The sequence below is a fragment of the Rhinoraja longicauda genome, chromosome 9 (assembly GCF_053455715.1).
Source record: "Rhinoraja longicauda isolate Sanriku21f chromosome 9, sRhiLon1.1, whole genome shotgun sequence".
NCBI classification, from domain to species: domain Eukaryota; kingdom Metazoa; phylum Chordata; class Chondrichthyes; order Rajiformes; family Arhynchobatidae; genus Rhinoraja; species Rhinoraja longicauda.
This window is the reverse complement of record NC_135961.1, coordinates 67,753,435-67,771,081: the sequence shown is the minus strand read 5'-3', so window position 1 is coordinate 67,771,081 and position 17,647 is coordinate 67,753,435. Positions and strand designations below refer to the sequence as shown.

Below are 17,647 nucleotides of genomic sequence, written 5' to 3'. Positions count from 1 at the left end.
TTCAGTCAGAGAGTTGTGAATCTGTGGAATTCTCTGCCTCAGAAGGCAGTGGAGACCAATTCTCTGAATGCATTCAAGAGAGAGCTAGATAGAGCCCTTAAGGATAGCAGAGTCAGGGGGTATGGGGAGAAGGCAGGAACGGGGTACTGATTGAGCCATGATCACATTGAATGGCGATGCTATTGTCCTGTTGTCCTTACCTATTGTCTATAACCATTTTTAACATTCTGTGTTGTTGGTTCCTGGACTATATTCTAGATGGATTGTGAGATCAGATTCAGTAACAAAATACATATGTATTTATTCGTTACATGTATTGTACGCATTTACGGTCACAGAGTCATCAACATGGGAACATGCCCTTTGGCCCAACTAACCCATGCTGACCAAAATGCCCCATCCCCACTAGTCCCACATGTATGTATTTAACCCATCTCCTTCTAACCTTTCCTATCCATGCACCTGTTCAGAAGGTCGTTAGTTTAGAGATACAGAGTGGAAACAGGCCTTTTGGCCCACAGAGGCAGCGCCGACCAATAAATACCCGTACACTAGCTCGATCCTACTCACCAGCGACAATTTACAGGCCACTGAACCTACAAACCTGCACATCTTTGGAATGTGGGAGGAAACAGGAGCATCCAGAGTAAACCAATGTGGTCACAGGGAAAACATACAAACTCCGCACAGACAGCACCCATAGTCAGGATGGAACCTGGGTCTCTGGCGCTGTGAGGCAGCAGCTCTGTCGCTGCTCCACCGTGCCGCTCACAGAGATGATAAGGGATGTGCTGCCAGAGAGAAACGAATATTATTTGGATATCCCCACCAAGAATGGTCACTGACAAAATTGGAGTTTTCAAAGGGCCTATTTACTTACCGGGCAGATGGACAGGGGGATCTACTAAATCGTGCATCACATTTTTCTCAGTGGTAGCACATGTTGGCTGATGGTACAAGCCATGTCCTATTTCCCATTGGCCACGCTTTGTTTCAAAAATGTAGTTTCAATAATGTGCTTGCTTTTGTGTAATATGACTTTATTCTGATCTGTGACAGTGCAATTCTACGAGGATGGGGAATCTCCCATGGATATGCTGCATAAAGCAGCAGTGAACTACGCTTTGGCTATAAAATTGAAACCGAAGGACGCTGAGTTGCATTTCCATTTGGGCGTGGTGCTGGAGGAACATTATTATGTGAAAGTGTTATACGGAATTATGGAGACGGTAAGGCTGCCTTATTGTGTTCAAATTGATCAAAGCAAAATATTGTGGATGGTTGAGCATTAAAAAGAAGACTGGAAATCATAGGAGCTATCAAGAGAGATATAGACCTAACATTGCAAATGTTTGGTTCAAACATAAAACGCTGGAGTGACTCAGCAGGTCAGGCGGCGTCGATGGAGGGTGTCAAAGGTTAGGGGGAGAAGTCAGGAGAATGGGGTTGAGAGGGAAAAATACATCAGCCATGATCGAATGGCGGTGTAGACAAAGGGTCCGAATGGCCTAATTCTGCTCCTGTAGATAAGCACAATCATAGATAAGAACAAAAGTGCAACGACTGTGGTGTAATAGTAGACTTCACTGAGAAAGTACACAAAGAGTCGCCATGTTTCCGGCCCCCACAAAGTTCTTAAGAGTGCAGTCTTATCATGGCCTTGAAGGCCCGTTGTCCTGGTTTCACCGATCCTCTCCTGCGTCCGCCACCAGCTTTATCATGGCCTTTGACCAGCGTTTGCCGCCTTTGCCGACTGCCACATTTCACAGTTTGCTGCTCACTCCTGCAGTAAGATCAACCAAACTCATCGTCAAGGGGGCAAGACTTCACCTACTTTTCACTCAGCCCGTGGTACAAGATAAAACAGGGACAGCAGCTTTCCTATTCAAGTCCTATTCAAGTCCCTCCGGGCTGTTCAGATCTCCTTCAGCGTTTCGGAGCATTCCCACTCCCTGGAAATATCACAGCATCCGCTAATTCTACAGCAATCCTCTCCTGTAGCAGGAGAAGAGCTGCTTGCAATGTGACAGCTCCCTTTATGAGCTGGCTGGAAGGACTGCATCCTCTGGACTAAATTGCGATTGAGAACTGTGGCGCATCAGATAGAGCTACTGCCTCGTTACACCAGAGGCAAAGGTTCCATCCTGACCTCGGGTGTGTCTGTGCGGAGCTTGCACGTTCTCCCTGTGACCGCGTGGGTTTCCTCGGGGTGCTCGGGTTTCCCAGAGACGTGCGGGTTTGTTGACTAATTGGCCTCTGTAAATTGTCCCGAGTATATAGTGAGCAGATGTGAAAGTGGGATAACCTACAACTAGTGTGAACAGGTGATCGATAGTTGACGTGGACTTGGTGGGCCGAAGGGCCTGTTCCCATGCTATTTCTATTCAATCAGTCGAAATTTGCAACACGTCAATAGAGAACAGTGTATTGGCAGTTTCAGTGCATTGTTGAAACAGTGAAAAATGTTCCCAATGTTAGGGGAGTCCAGAACCAGGGTCCACAGTCTAAGAATAAAGGGGAGGCCATTTAAAACTGAGGTGATAAGAAACTTTTTCACCCAGAGAGTTGTGAATTTGTGGAATTCTCTGCCACAGAGGGCAGTGGAGGACAATTCACTGGATGAATGTAAAAGAGAGTTAGATAGAGCTCTAGGGGCTAGCGGAATCAAGGGATATGGGGAGAAGGCAGGCACGGGTTACTGATTGTGGATGATCAGCCATGATCATAATGAATGGCGGTGCTGGCTGGAAGGGCCAAATGGCCTCCTCCTGCGCCTATTTTCTATGTTTCTAAACCTCACTATGATGTCCAGTAAACCTTGCTATTGAAGTTCTCAATTGTTATGCCCTTTATAGAAACAGCATTGAAGTGACCCACAACACTTTAACGGCATGCTAAGATTCAATTTATGGCCAGGGAATCCTGATACCAGGTCCTTATTTAGGCTGCTAAAGGCCGCTCAAGAAATCATCTATATTCCTATTGTTCAGGCGGGTTATTAGGGAGAACACACTTTCTTGATTTCAGCATTGGATGGGAGAGGTTTAAGGGATAGGGATAAAATGCGGGCAAATGGGACTAGCTTGGTTGATCTGGGCGAATTGGGCTGAAGGGCCTGTTTCCGTGCTATGTGAATCTATGACCACATGACCATAATTTGAAACTGCCCTCAGGTTGAAGCATACGCCGATCAGTCCGAAGAAGGGTCTCGACCCGAGTCGTTACCCGTCCCTTCTCTCCAGAGATGCTGCCTGTCCCGCTGAGTTACTCCAGCATTTTGTGTCTATCTCAGGTTCATGATGATGGTGCATTCAGGCTGAGTGCTGCTGAATTGTCTGGGAGAAGTGAAGAGATCCTTGCCATCTGTAACCTTCATGGCACGAAGGGGCAAAGCGCAGTAGACCAGCTGAAGGCACTGGACTTGGAATTTCACCACTTAAAGGACCAAGGACAGTCTGTGAAATCTGAGCATGTGCAGCGACTCTACGACTGGAAAGCCCAGCAGTCTGCAGCGGTAGGAATCTATAACATTACATTTTCAAGGAATAAAAGAGAGCAGTTTGACATGAACTGAGATTTGTTTGTCACTATTCCTCCAAATGGATGGACAGACTTGGATTGTTTTCTCTGCATTGCTGGCGACTGAGAGGAGACCTGGTAGAAGTATGTAAAATTATAAAAGGCATAGATCGGGTAGACAGTCAGAACCTTTTTCCCCAGGGTGGAAATGTCAAAGACTAGGGGACATAGTTTTAAAATGAGAGGGGCAAATTTTAAAGGAGATGTGTCTGTGACTGGTGAAATTCCAGATGGATAATTCTAGTGCAGTGCCCAGGAGCAGTTTCTGGGGGTCATCTTGGGAAACCTATATTGTGTGTTAAAATAAATGGTAATTCACAAGATAATTCAATTCTTAACATAGGTTATTGGCATTGGTTTATTATGTTCACGTGTATCAAGATATCATGTAAAGTTTGTGTTTGGGGTGCTATCCAAGTCAAAAGTAGGAATTTTAGGGTGGTTATCTCTGGACTGCTTCCTGTACCTCGTGCTGGTGAGGGCAGGATCAGGGAGATAGGGGATATGAATGTATGGCTGTGGGGCTGGTGCAGGGAGCAGGGATTTAGATTTATAGACCATTGGGATCTCTTCTGGGGTAGGGGTGACCTGTACAAAAGGGAGGAGTTACAGCTTAACAGCAGGGGGACCAACATTCTGGCAGGCAGGTTTGCTAGTGCTACACGTGTGGCTTTAAACTAAATAGAGGGGGGGAGGGGTTGACAAATTGGGAGTATAAAGATGGAGTTAAAGGGGAAGCGAATACAGGAAAAATTGCAAATGACTCCCGAATTAATGGGAAAGGTTTGAGAAGGGATAAGAGAGTAAGGTCAGGGCCAATAGTGACCGGTGTGAGAGGGGAGGTGAATACCGAAGTTAAAGTGTTGTATTTGAATGCGCGAAGTATAAAAAATAAAGTGGATGAGGCTCAGTTAGACATTGGCAAGTATGATGTTGTGGGAATCACTGAGACATGGCTGCAAGAGGACCAGGGCTGGGAGCTGAATATTCAGGGGTACACAACATATAGAAAAGACAGACAGGTGGGCAGAGGGGGTGGGGTTGCTCTGTTGGTAAGGAATGATATTCAGTCCCTTGCAAAGGGTGACATAGAATCAGGAAATGTAGAATCAGTATGGATAGAACTGAGGAATTGTAAGGGTTAAAAAGACCCTAATGGGAGTTATCTACAGGCCCCCAAACAGTAGCCTCGACACAGGGTGCAAGTTGAATCAAGAGTTAAAATTGGCATGTCGCAAAGGTAATGCTACAGTGATTATGGGAGATTTCAACATGCAGGTAGACTGGGAAAATCAGGTTGGTAATGGACCCCAGGAAAGAGAGTTTGTGGAATGCCTCCGAGATGGATTCTTAGAGCAGTTTGTACTGGAGCCTACCAGGGAGAAGGCAATTCTAGATTTAGTGTTGTGTAATGAACCGGATTTGATAAGGGAACTCAAGGTAAAAGAGCCATTAGGAGGTAGTGATCATAATATGATAAATTTTAATCTACAATTTGAGAGGGAGAAGGGAAAATCGGAAGTGTTAGTATTGCAGTTGAGCAACGGGGACTATGGAGGCATGAGGGAGGAGCTGGCCAGAGTTGACTGGAAAGAGATCCCAGCAGCGAAGATGGTGGGACAACCATGGTGGGTATTTCTGGAAATAATACAGAAGGTGCAGGATCAGTTCATTCCAAAGAGGAGGGAAGATTCTAAGGGGAGTAAGAGGCGACCGTGGCTGACAAGGGAAGTCAAGGACAGTAGAAAAATGAAAGAGAAGTATAACATAGCAAAGATGAGCAGGACACCAGAGGATTGGGACTTTTTTTATAGAGCAACAGAAGATAACTAAAAAGGCAATACGGGGAGAAAAGATGAGGTATGAGGGTAAGAATATAAAGGAGGATAGTAAAAGCATCTTTCGGTATGTGAAGAGGAAAAAAATAGTCAAGACAAATGTGGGACCCTTAAAGACAGAAGCAGGTGAATTTATTATGGAGAACAAGGAAATGGCAGACGAGTTGAACCGGTACTTTGGATCTGTCTTCACTAAGGAAGATACAAACAATCTCCCAGATGTTCTAGTGGACAGAGGTCCTAGAGTGTTGGAGGAACTGAAGGAAATTCACATTAGGCAGGAAATGGTGTTGGGTAGAGTGATGGGACTGAAGGCTGATAAATCCCCAGGGCCTGATGGTCTGCACCCCTGGGTACTTAAGGAGGTGGCTCTAGAAATCGTGGACGCATTGTTGATCATTTTCCAATGTTCTATAGATTCAGGATCAGTTCCCGTGGATTGGAGGGTAGATAATTTTATCCCACTTTTTAAGAAAGGAGGGAGAGAGAAAACAGGAAATTATAGACCAGTTAGCCTGACATCAGTGGTGGACAAGATGCTGGAGTCAATTATAAAAGAAGAAATTGCAGAACATTTGGATAGCAGTAACAGGATCGTTCCGAGTCAGCATGGATTTACGAAGGGGAAATCATGCTTGACTAATCTTCTCGAATTTTTTGAGGATGTAACTAGGAAAATGGATAAGGGAAAGCCAGTGGATTTAGTGTACCTGGACTTTCAGAAAGCCTTTGATAAGATCCCACAGGAGATTAGTGGGCAAGATTAGAGCACATGGTATTGGGGGTAGGTAACTGACATGGATAGAAATTTGGATGACAGAAAGGAAACAAAGATTAGGGAATAACGGATCCCTTTCAGAATGGCAGGCAATGACTAGTGGGGTACCGCAGGGCTCGTTGCTGGGACCGCAGCAATTTACAATATACATTAATGGCTTGGATAAAGGGATTAAAAGTAACATTAGCAAATTTGCAGATGACAAAAAGCTGTGTGGCAGTGTGAACTGTGAGGAAGATGCTATGAGGTTGCAGGGTGACTTAGACAGTCTGTGTGAGTGGGCAGATATGCATGGCAGATCAGTTTAATGTGGATAAATGTGAGGTTATACAGTTTGGTGATAAGAACAGGAAGGCAGATTATTACCTGAATGGTGTCAAGTTAGGAAAAGGGGAAGTACAAAGAGATCTGGGTGTCCTAGTGCATCACTCACTGAAGGTAAGCGTGCAGGTACAGCAGGCAGTGAAGAAAGCTAATGGCATGTTGGCCTTCATGACAAGGGGAGTATTGGAGCAAAGAGGTCCTTCTGCAGTTGTACAGGGCCCTAGTTAGACCACACCTGGAGTACTGTGTGCAGTTTTGGTCTCCAAATTTGAGGAAGGACATCTTGCTATTGAGGGCGTGCAGCGTAGGTTTACTAAGTTAATTCCCGGAATGGCGGGACTGTCGTACGTTGAAAGACTGGAGCGACTAGGCTTGTATACACTGGCATTTAGAAGGATGAGAGGGGATCTTATTGAAACATAAGATTATTAAGTGTTTGGACATGCTGGAGGCAGGAAACATGTTCCCAGTGTTGTGGGAGTCCAGAAGCAGGGGCCACAGTTTAAGAATAAGGGGTAGGCCATTTAGAACAAAGATGAGGAAAAACTTTTTCACTCAGAGAGTTGTGAATCTGTGGAATTCTCTGCCTCAGAAGGCAGTGGAGGCCAATTCTCTGGATGCTTTCAAGAGAGAGCTAGATAGAGCTCTTAAGGATAGTGGAGTCAGGGGGTATGGGGAGAAGGCAGGAACGGGGTACTGATCGTGGATGATCAGCCATAATCACATTGAATGGCGGTGCTGGCTTGAAGGGCCGAAGGGACTCCCCCAACATTGGGAACATGTTTCCTGCCTCTAATGTGTCTAACCCCTTAATAATCTTATACGTTTCGATAAGATCCCCTCTCATCCGTCTAAATTCCAGTGTATACAAGCCTAGTCGCTCCAGTCTTTCAACATATGACAGTCCCGCCATTCCGGGAATTAACCTAGTAAACCTACGCTGCACGCCCTCAATAGCAAGAATATCTTTCCTCAAATTTGGAGACCGAAACTGCACACAGTACTCCAGGTGCGGTCTCACTAGGGCCCTGTACAATTGCAGAAGGACCTCTTTGCTCCTATACTCAACTCCTCTTGTTATGAAGGCCAACATTCCATTGGCTTTCTTCTCTGCCTGCTGTACCTGCATGCTTCCTTTCAGTGACTGATGCACTAGGACACCCAGATCACATTGTACGTCCCCTTTTCATAACTTGACACCATTCAGATAATAATCTGCCTTCCTACTCTTACCACCAAAGTGGATAACCTCACACTTATCCACATTAAACTGCATCTGCCAAGCATCCGCCCACTCACACAACCTGTCCAAGTCACCCTGCAACCTCATAGCATCTTCCTCACAGTTCACACTGCCACCCAGCTTTGTATCATCTGCAAATTTGCTAATGGTACTTTTAATCCCTTCATCCAAGTCATTGATGTATATTGTAAATAGCTACGGTCCCAACATCGAGCCTTGCGGTACCCCACTAGTCATTGCCTGCCATTCTGAAAGGGACCCATTTATCCCCACTCTTTGCTTTCTGTCTGTCAACCAACTTTCTATCCATATCAGTACCCTACCTCCAATACCATGTGCTCTAATTTTGCCCACCAATCTCCTATGTGGGACCTTGTCGAAGGCTTTCTGAAAGTCGAGGTACACCACATCCACCGGCCCCCCCCTATCAATTTTCCTAGTTACATCCTCAGAAAATTCCAGTAGATTATTCAAGCATGATTTCCCCTTCGTAAATCCATGCTGACTCGGAACGATCCTGTTACTGCTATCCAAACTCTCCGCAATTTCGTCTTTTATAATTGACTCCAGCATCTTCCCCACCACTGATGTCAGACTAACTGGTCTATAATTTCCCGTTTTCTCTCTCCCTCCTTTCTTGAAAAGTGGGATAACATTAGCTACCCTCCAATCCACAGGAACTGACCCGGAATCTATAGAACATTGGAAAATAATCACTAATGCGTCCACAATTTCTAGAGCCCCCTCCTTAAGCACCCTGGGATGCAGACCATCAGGCCCTGGGGATTTATCAGCCTTGAGTCCCATCAGTCTACCCAAAACTTTTTCCTGCCTAATGTGGATTTCCTCCAGTTCCTCTGTCACCCTAGGATCTCTGGCCACAGAACATCTGGGAGATTGTTTGTATCCTCCTTAGTGAAGACAGATCCAAAGTACCGGTTCAACTCGTCTGCCATTTCCTTGTTCCCCATAATAAATTCCCCTGCTTCTGTCTTCAAGGGACCCACATTTGCCTTGACTATTTTTTTCCTCTTTACATACCTAAAAAAGCTTTTACTATCCTCCTTTATATTATTGGCTAGTTTACCCTCGTACCTCATCTTTTCTCCCCATATTGCCTTTTTAGTTATCTTCTGTTGCTCTTTAAAAGAGTCCCAATCCTCTGGCTTCCCACTCTTCTTTGCTATGTTATACTTCTTCCCTTTTATTTTTATGCTGTCCTTGACTTCCCTTGTCAGCCACGGGTGCCTCTTACTCCCCTTAGAATCTTTCCTCCTCTTTGGGATAAATTGATCCTGCAACTTCTGCATTATTCCCAGGAATACCTGCCATTGCTGTTCCACAGTCTTCCCTGCTAGGGCCTCCTTCCAGTCAATTTTGGCCAGCTCCTGCCTCATGCCTCTGTAATCCCCTTTGCTATACTGTAATACTGACACCTCCGATTTTCCCTTCTCCCTCTCAATTCGTAGAGTAAAACTTATCATATTGTGGTCACTGCCTCCTAATGGCTCATTTACCTCGAGTCCCCTTATTAGGTCAAGTTCATTACATAACACTAAATCCAGAATTGCCTTCCCCTGGCAGGCTCCAGTACAAGCTGTACTGAGAATCATGATGATGTTCTCAATGTACACTGACCGATCAGCCAAAACATTATGACCACTGACAGGTGAAGTGAATAACATTGATTGTCTTGTTACAATGGCATCTGTCAAGGGGTGGGATATATTAGGCAGCAAGTGAACAGTCAGTTCTTGAAGTTGACGTGTTGGATGCAGGAGAAATGGGCAGGAGTAAAGACCTGAGCGACTTTGACAAGGGCCAAATTGTTCTGGCCAGACGACTGGGTCAGAGCATCTCTGAAACGGCAAGGCTTGTGGGGTGCTCCCGGTCAGCAGTGGTGAGTACCGACCGACAGTGGTCCGAGGAGGGACAAACCACAAACCGGCGACAGGGTGTTGGGCGCCCAAGGCTCATCGATGCGCGAGGGCAACGAAGGCTATCCCGTCTGGTCCGAACCGACCGTGGGAAGACGACAAGCCGGTAGTGGGAGTGTTATGCTCTGGGCAATGTTCTGCTGGGAATGGTATTACCTGATGGCAGTGGCCTCTTTCAGCAGGATAATGCGCCCTACCACACTGCACACATTGTTCGGGAATGGTTTGAGGAACATGGTGAAGTGTCCACGGTGTTGCCCTGGCCTCCAAATTCTTCAGATCTCACTGCGATTGAGCATTTATGGGATGTGCTGGATCGACCACTCCGATCCATGGCGGCTCCACCTCACAACTTACAGGACTTGAAGGAACTGCTGCTAATGTTTTGGTGCCAAATACCACAGGACACCTTCAGGGGTCTTGTAGAGTCCACGCCTCGGTGGGTCGGCGCTGTTTGGCGGCACACGGAGGACCAACAGCCTATTAGGCAGGTGGTCATAATGTTTTGCCTCATAAACAGGGTTAAATGAAAAACATCCTTTAGAAACTCATAAGAGGATGCTGTATTTATAATTATTACCTTGGAAGGATACAGAAAATGTGTTGCTGGAAGTGCAAGCACAGCATCAGGCAAAACGTTGACAGTGATAGACACACAATGCCTGAGTAACTCAGCAGGACAGGCAGCATTTCTGGAGAGAAGGAATGGGTAACATTTCGGGTCTTTGAGTTTAGTTTATGAGTTTGTGAACTGAACTCAAAGACCCGAAACGTCACCTGTTCCTTGTCTCCAGAGTGCCGCCTGTCCTGTTGAGTTACTCCAGCATTTTGTGTCTACCTTCAGTGTAAACCAGCAGCTGCAGTTCCTTCCTACACACTTTTGTTGCAGTAATTGTTCTTCTCATATATTCTTTTGTTTTTACTGCAATCTGTACGTTTTTGACGTATGACCGATGCTCTGTGTTATCATTGGTGGACATCTCATTTAGGAGCATAAAAATAAATCAACACAGTCAGGCGAGCAACAATTCCTTGACTGGGCTTTTCTGAAGTACATGGATGCCGTATCACTTCTGCCTCAAAACTGGCAATACAATTTCCATGTTGGGCGCATGTTGTTATTTCAGAAGAAGAATAACGAAGCATTGAAATTTTTACAAACAGCCTTAGCACAGAAACCAACCGAGCCCTCCGTTAGGTGAGTAGTTAAACTTGTAGTTCTTAGAAATAATGATGTATGGATATCCTGAACTTTCTACCCACCAATTACCTTTGGGAATTGACATTTCTGTGTGACGTGGATAAGACAGGCAGTCCGGTGACTGTGTGAAGGGCTTACTCTAGCTTTCTCACACTGTGCTATTCTGGTGCTGCTAAATGGGCTGTTGTATTTTTTACGGGTAGAAATAGACGGCACATTGGCGCAGTTTTAGCGTTGCCGCTCACAGTACCAGAGACACGGGTTCCATCCTGACTACGGGTGCCGTCTGTACGGAGTTTGTACCTTCTCCCTGCGACCGTGTGGGTTTTCTCCGGGTGCTCCAGTTTCCTCTCACACTCCAAAGTATAAAGTGTAAAGCGTAAAGTACCTTTGTCATCCAAAAACATGTTTTCGGATGAAATGACATTACCCACAGTCAACAATAAGAGGCAATAAAAAATAAAGCAATAAAACACACAATCACAAAAACCAACATAAAACAAAAGACATCCATCACAGTGAGTCTCCTCCAGTCACCTCCTCACTGTGATGGAAGGCCAGAATGCCTTCTCTCTTCCCTGCCGTCTTCTCCCGCGGTCAGGCATTCTCCTTGAATAAATGTTATTAAAATAACTAACTTTGTTTCTACTTTGAACAACTTTGAATATATCAAAGTAGTTTATGTACCAATATTAGTCAATCAATATTTTTAGTCCAGTTATGGCGCGAAGGCAGGAGAATGGGGTTGCGAGGGAAAGATAGATCAGCCCCAACAGACACTCACAGAAAGATCGCAGCTTATCCTGCCTACAACACCAGAACCTGGTTGAACTTCCCTGCATTCTAAATACTTGTGTGCCAATCTATCAAGAAGACCTTATTCCAACCCATCAAGCTGGCCTTTTGCATATCATTCTGGATTCAAATCAGCACCGTAATCTCATTCATTTTGGCTCCATTGATGACACAATTTACTCATCTCAATTTCTGTTTACTTTGAGCCTCTGGAAATATTGTATTCTTTTTTTGGATATATTGTTTGGGCAAAGTGGGAGAGTCTGGGACCAGAAGTCACAGCCTCAGCATGAAAGGACGTACCTTTAGGAAGGAGATGAGGAGAAATTTATCTAGTCAGAGGATAGAAACATAGAAACATAGAAAATAGGTGCAGGAGTAGGCCATTCGGCCCTTCGAGCCTGCACCGCCATTCAATATGATCATGGCTGATCATCCAGCTCAGTAACCTGTACCTGCCTTCTCTCCATACCCCCTGATCCCTTTAGCCACAAGGGCCACATCTAACTCCCTCTTAAATATAGCCAATGAACTGGCCTCAACTACCTTCTGTGGCAGAGAATTCCACAGACTCACCACTCTCTGTGTGAAGAAATGTTTTTTCATCTCGGTCCTAAAAGACTTCTCCCTTATTCTTAAGCTGTGACCCCTGGTTCTGGACTTCCCCAACATCGGGAACAATCTTCCCGCATCTAGCCTCTCCAACCCCTTAAGAATTTTATATGTTTCAATAAGATCCCCCCTCAGTCTTCTAAATTCCAGCGAGTATAAGCCTAGTCTATCCAGTCTTTCTTCATATGAAAGTCCTGCCATTCCAGGGATCAATCTGGTGAACCTTCTCTGTACTCCCTCTAAGGCTAGAATGTCTTTCCTCAGATTAGGAGACCAAAACTGTACACAATACTCCAGGTGCGGTCTCACCAAGGCCCTGTACAACTGCAGCAGAACCTCCCTGTTCCTATACTCAAATCCTCTTGCTATGAATGCCAACATACCATTCGCTTTCTTCACTGCCTGCTGCACCCGCATGCTTGCTTTCAATGACTGGTGCACCATGACACCCAGGTCACGTTGCATCTCCCCTTTTCCTAATTGGCCACCATTCAGGTAATACTCTGCATTCCTGTTCTTGCCGCCAAAGTGGATAACCTCACATTTATCCACATTATATTGCATCTGCCATGCATTTGCCCACTCTCCTAATCTATCCAAGTCACTCTGCAGCCTCCTAGCATCCTCCTCGCAGCTAACACTGCCACCCAACTTCGTGTCATCCGCAAACTTAGAGATGTTGCATTCAATTCCCTCGTCCAAATCATTAATATACACTGTAAATAACTGGGGTCCCAGCACTGAGCCTTGCGGTACCCCACTAGTCACTGCCTGCCATTCCGAAAAGGACCCGTTTATTCCTACTCTTTGCTTCCTGTCCGCCAACCAATTCTCTATCCACCTCAACACTGAACCCCCAATACCGTGTGCTTTAAGTTTGTACCCCAATCTCCTATGTGGGACCTTGTCGAAGGCCTTCGACAAAGGATGGTGAATCTGTGGCATTCATTGCCACAGACGGCTATGAAGGCCAAGTCAATGGATATTTTTAAGATGGAGATGGACAAATTCGTGATTAGTACAGGTGTCATGGGTTATAGAGATACGGCGGGAGAATGGGATTGAGAGGGAGAGATAGATCAGCCATGATTGAATGGCGGAATAGGCTTGATGGGCCGGATGGCCTAATTCTGCTTCTAGAACTTATGAAAATAATTATTCTGTGTGAACTTAAACCATTTGCCAACAATCGAGGACTTGTGCAATTTTAGTTCCAACTAACATAATCAAGAGTCAAGAGAGTTTTATTGCCATGTGTCCCAGATAGAACAATGACATTCTTATTTGCAGCAGCACAACACAATATATAAACACAGAACTCTGTAAACGATATAATAAACGTGCAAACAACAATTTCTAACAATCTGACAAGTGCGCAAGTTTGATGTAAATTTCCTACTTCCTCATTTATCATCAGGTTTTATACAGGTGTGGTTGTGTTGGATCGGGATGATGGATTGGGCCCACAAACACGATATGCTATTCAATACCTGCAGCAGGGGTTAGAGAAGTTATTAGCTGACCTTCAGATTGGAGATGAGAACCCGCCACGGTAAGGTTCTACATTTTGAAGTAGTTCAAAGTGACAAGATATTCCAGTTTTGGAGAGCAAGGCCACATGTCCTTGGGCTGCTGCCTCACAGCGCCAGAGACCCGGGTTCGATCCTGACGACGGGTGTTGTAGGTGTCGAGTTTGCACGTTCTTCCTGTGATCGCGTGGGTTTCCTCCAGGTGCTCTTGTTTACGCCCACATTCCAAAGATGTGCAGGTTTGTAAGTTATTTGATGGGTCGAATGTCCAAATTTCCGCTCCGAGAACTTATGAACATGAATTGGCTTCTGTGAATTGTCCCTAGTGAGTACGATACAAAAGTGGAATAACAGAACTAGTTTACGAGTGATCGATGGTCGCTGTGGACGCAGTGGGCCAAAGGGCCTGTCGCCACGCTGTATCTCCGAAAAAAGTCCTTTATATCTCATAGAATTAAATAAGTCTGAACCAAGACCATCAGGTTGTGTGCCAACAGACGGAAACAGTAACAATAAAAAGCCACGGATTATTATTGGATTACTGCTTTATTGGTTTATTATTGTACAGGATGGAACTGCAGATAGACACAAAATGCTGGAGTAACTCAGCGGAAAAGGCACATCTCTGGAGAGAAGGAATGGGTGACGTTTTGAGTCAAGACCCTTCTTCAGACTAGTCCGGGGAAAGGGAAACGAGAGATAGAGACAGTGATGTAGAGAGATATAGAACAAATGAATGAAAGATATGCAAACAAAATGACGATGATAAAGGAAACAGGCCTTTGTTAGCTGTTTTCTAGGTGAGAACGGGAACCTGCTGCGACTTGCGTGGGGGAGGGATGGAGGGAGAGGGAATGCAGGGGTTACTAGAAGTGAGAGAAATCAATGTTCATACCACTGGGCTGTGAGCTGCCCAAGCGAAATATGAGACGCTGTTCCTCCAATTTGCGTTTAGCCTCACTCTGACAATGGAGGAGGCCTAGGACAGTAAGGTCAGTGCGGGAATGGGGAAGGAGAATTAAAGTGTCCAGCAACCGGGAGATCAGGTTGGTTCACGTGGGCTGAGCGAAGGTGTCCAGCAAAACGATTGCCCAGTCTACGTTAGGTCTCGCCGAAGTATAAGAGTCCACATCTTGAACAACAGATACAGTAGATGAGGCTGGAAGAGGGGCAAGTGAACCTCTGCTTAACCTGAAAGGATTGTCGAGATCCCTGGACAGAGTCGAGGGGGGAGATGTTGCATCTCCTGCGGTTGCAGGGGAAGGTACTGGGGAGGGTGTGGTTTGGGTGGGAAGGAATGAGTTAACCAGGGAGCTGCAGAGGGAATGGTCTGTGTGGAAGGCGGAAAGGAGTGGAGATGGGAAGATGTGATTCGTGGTGGGGTCCCGTGAAAATGTCAGAGGATGATGTGTTGTATGCGACGGCTGATGGGGTGGAAGGTGAGGACTAGGGGGACTCAGTCTCTGTTGTGACTAGGGGGAGGGGGAGCAAGGGCGGAGCTGTGGGGTACCGAGGAGATACGTGTGAGGGCCTCATTTATGTTTATTATTATCACATGTACTAAGGTGCAGTGATAAGCTTTGTTTGCCTATTATCCTGTCAAATCATACTATGAGTAGAATCAAGCCACACACAAGTATAACAGGTAATGCAAAGAGAAAAATGCTACACCACAGAAGGTAGGTAGTGTTACAGCATTGTAGCGTTGCAGTTACTGACATAAATTGCAAGGTCTGCAATGAGGTAGGTTGGGAGATCCGCTCAGTTGTCAAGCAGGGAAGAAGTTGCTGGTTGGCTGCGGTAGAGCTGCTGCCTTACGGCGCCAGAGACCCCGGTTCGATCCTGACGATGGCTGCTTGTTCGTACAGAGTTTGTGTGTTCTCCCCGTGACTGCGTGCGATCTCCGGGATCTCCGGTTCCCTCCCACATTCCAAAGATGTACAGGTTTGTAGGTTAATTGGCTTCGATTAAAAAGGGTAAATTGTCCCTCGTGTATACGAATATATAGCACGAATATTTTGGGCTGAAGGTTCTGTTTCCAAACTGTACCTCTAAAGTCTAAAGCTGAATCCACCTTGCCTTAATTATTGGCTGTTAGCTTTGACAAATAGGGTGGATGATTAATTTAAATGTCAGTTTTTAACTCATTGCATACGAGATGTTTTTTTCCATTCTTTTTGTTCTAGTCACGAAGGCCCAAGTCTTCAAGCTTTAAATCCGATTTCTCTCCTGAACCTTCAGTTGCACAGAGGAATATTCAGGCTAGGAACATTCCTCTTCAACCCGCCAGCAGGTCTACCAGAAAAAACAATGACTCCTGAGCAAGTCCTTAATTTGTAAGTGTCATATTTCATTAGTCTTGTCATCTGTGTCAAATATTAACTTACATTTATAGAAGTCACACAGAGGTTTTTACATTTTTGGACACAGAGGGAGGTGGGTATTTGGAACAAGCTGCCAGAGGACGTAGTTGAGGCAGTTACAATAACAATGTTTAAAACATTCTTGGACGGGTACATAGAGGGGAAAGGTGGGCAAATGGGCCAGGCGTAGATGGAGCAGCTTGGTCAGGCATGGACGAGTTGAACTGAAGGCAGACACAAAATGCTGGAGTAACTCAGCGGGACAGGCAGCATCTCTGGAGAGAAGGAATGGGTGACGTTTCGGGCCGAGACCCTTCTTCAGACTGATGTTGAGCTGAAGGGTCGGTTTCCGTGCTTGCTCTATGACTCTAAATCTGCAATCTGGTTAAGAAACTCCGTAAGTACTTCACTGGATCATTTTCTGACAAAACAGTCAAGACTTAATCGAAGAGAGACACAAGAAACCCAAGAGACACAAGAAACTGCAGTTGCTGGAATCTGCAGCACAAACAAATTGCTGCAGGAACTCAGAGGGTCAGGCAGCATCTGTGGAGGGAATGGACGGACCACATTTCGGGTTGGAGCCCTTCCACAGATTCAGAGTCTGACGAAAGGTCCCAGCACGAATCGCCGTCTGCACATTCCCTCCTAAGATGCTGCCTGACCCCCTGATTTCCTCCAGCACTTAGTTTTCTGCTCAAGCCAAAATATATAGTGAAAAAAAATTCAGGGAAGGCTTAGGTACCAAGGAAATGCATAATAAATGCTCAGACGCTTTTATCAAGCTGAAATAGAGGCAGGTAATATATATAATTGCAATCTTCATAGTAAAAATATCACCTAGAGTAGCTATGTGTGGAAACATAGAAACATAGAAAATAGGTGCAGGTGAAGGCTATTTGCCCTTCGAGCCAGCACCGCCATTCATTGTGATCATGGCTGACCATCCACAATCAGTAACCCGTGCCTGCCTTCTCCCCATATCCCTTGATTCCGCTAGCCCCTAGAGCTCTATCTAACTTTCTTTTAAATTCATCCAGTAAATTAGCCTCAAACGTGCAGATTCCTCTTCAGAAGCATGGCCAGGTAGGAAGGGTGCATTTTGAGGACAAAGAATTGGTGTACAATTATAAAAACAATGTTTTATTGGAGTGAAATATTGTGTGGACTCAGCACAATTAAATATCAGTGCTGTGGATGCTCGAAGCAAAATGTTTGGGAATCTTCAGGTTAGATGGTGCATTTATTTGGAAGATACTTAATAAAATAGGAAATATTAAGAGAAAGCTTTAGGAAATACTCGTAATAAGGAGTTGAAAGCATTCACCACTGAAATAAATAAAGATATATTTTAAGATTTAATTTACTCAAAGATCAATTGTTAATGTGAGTTTTTCCCATTATTCCTTCTTCACCTGAAAGCAAATCGTCATGTGTAATTTATTTTC

At 45.2% G+C, this 17,647-nt stretch overlaps 1 protein-coding gene across 1 annotated transcript in view; it reads left to right on the top strand.

Moving 5' to 3' along the window:
• LOC144597082 (uncharacterized) overlaps positions 1 to 13,863 on the top strand; it is a 49,787-nt gene extending 35,924 nt beyond the window's left edge. The window contains exons 11-14 of the mRNA XM_078405998.1: positions 1,060 to 1,229; positions 3,293 to 3,514; positions 10,689 to 10,897; positions 13,725 to 13,863. Of these exons, the coding sequence (XP_078262124.1) occupies positions 1,060 to 1,229; positions 3,293 to 3,514; positions 10,689 to 10,897; positions 13,725 to 13,863 (740 nt within the window). The remainder of the gene's footprint in view (positions 1 to 1,059; positions 1,230 to 3,292; positions 3,515 to 10,688; positions 10,898 to 13,724) is intronic.
• The last annotated feature ends 3,784 nt before the right edge of the window (positions 13,864 to 17,647 follow it).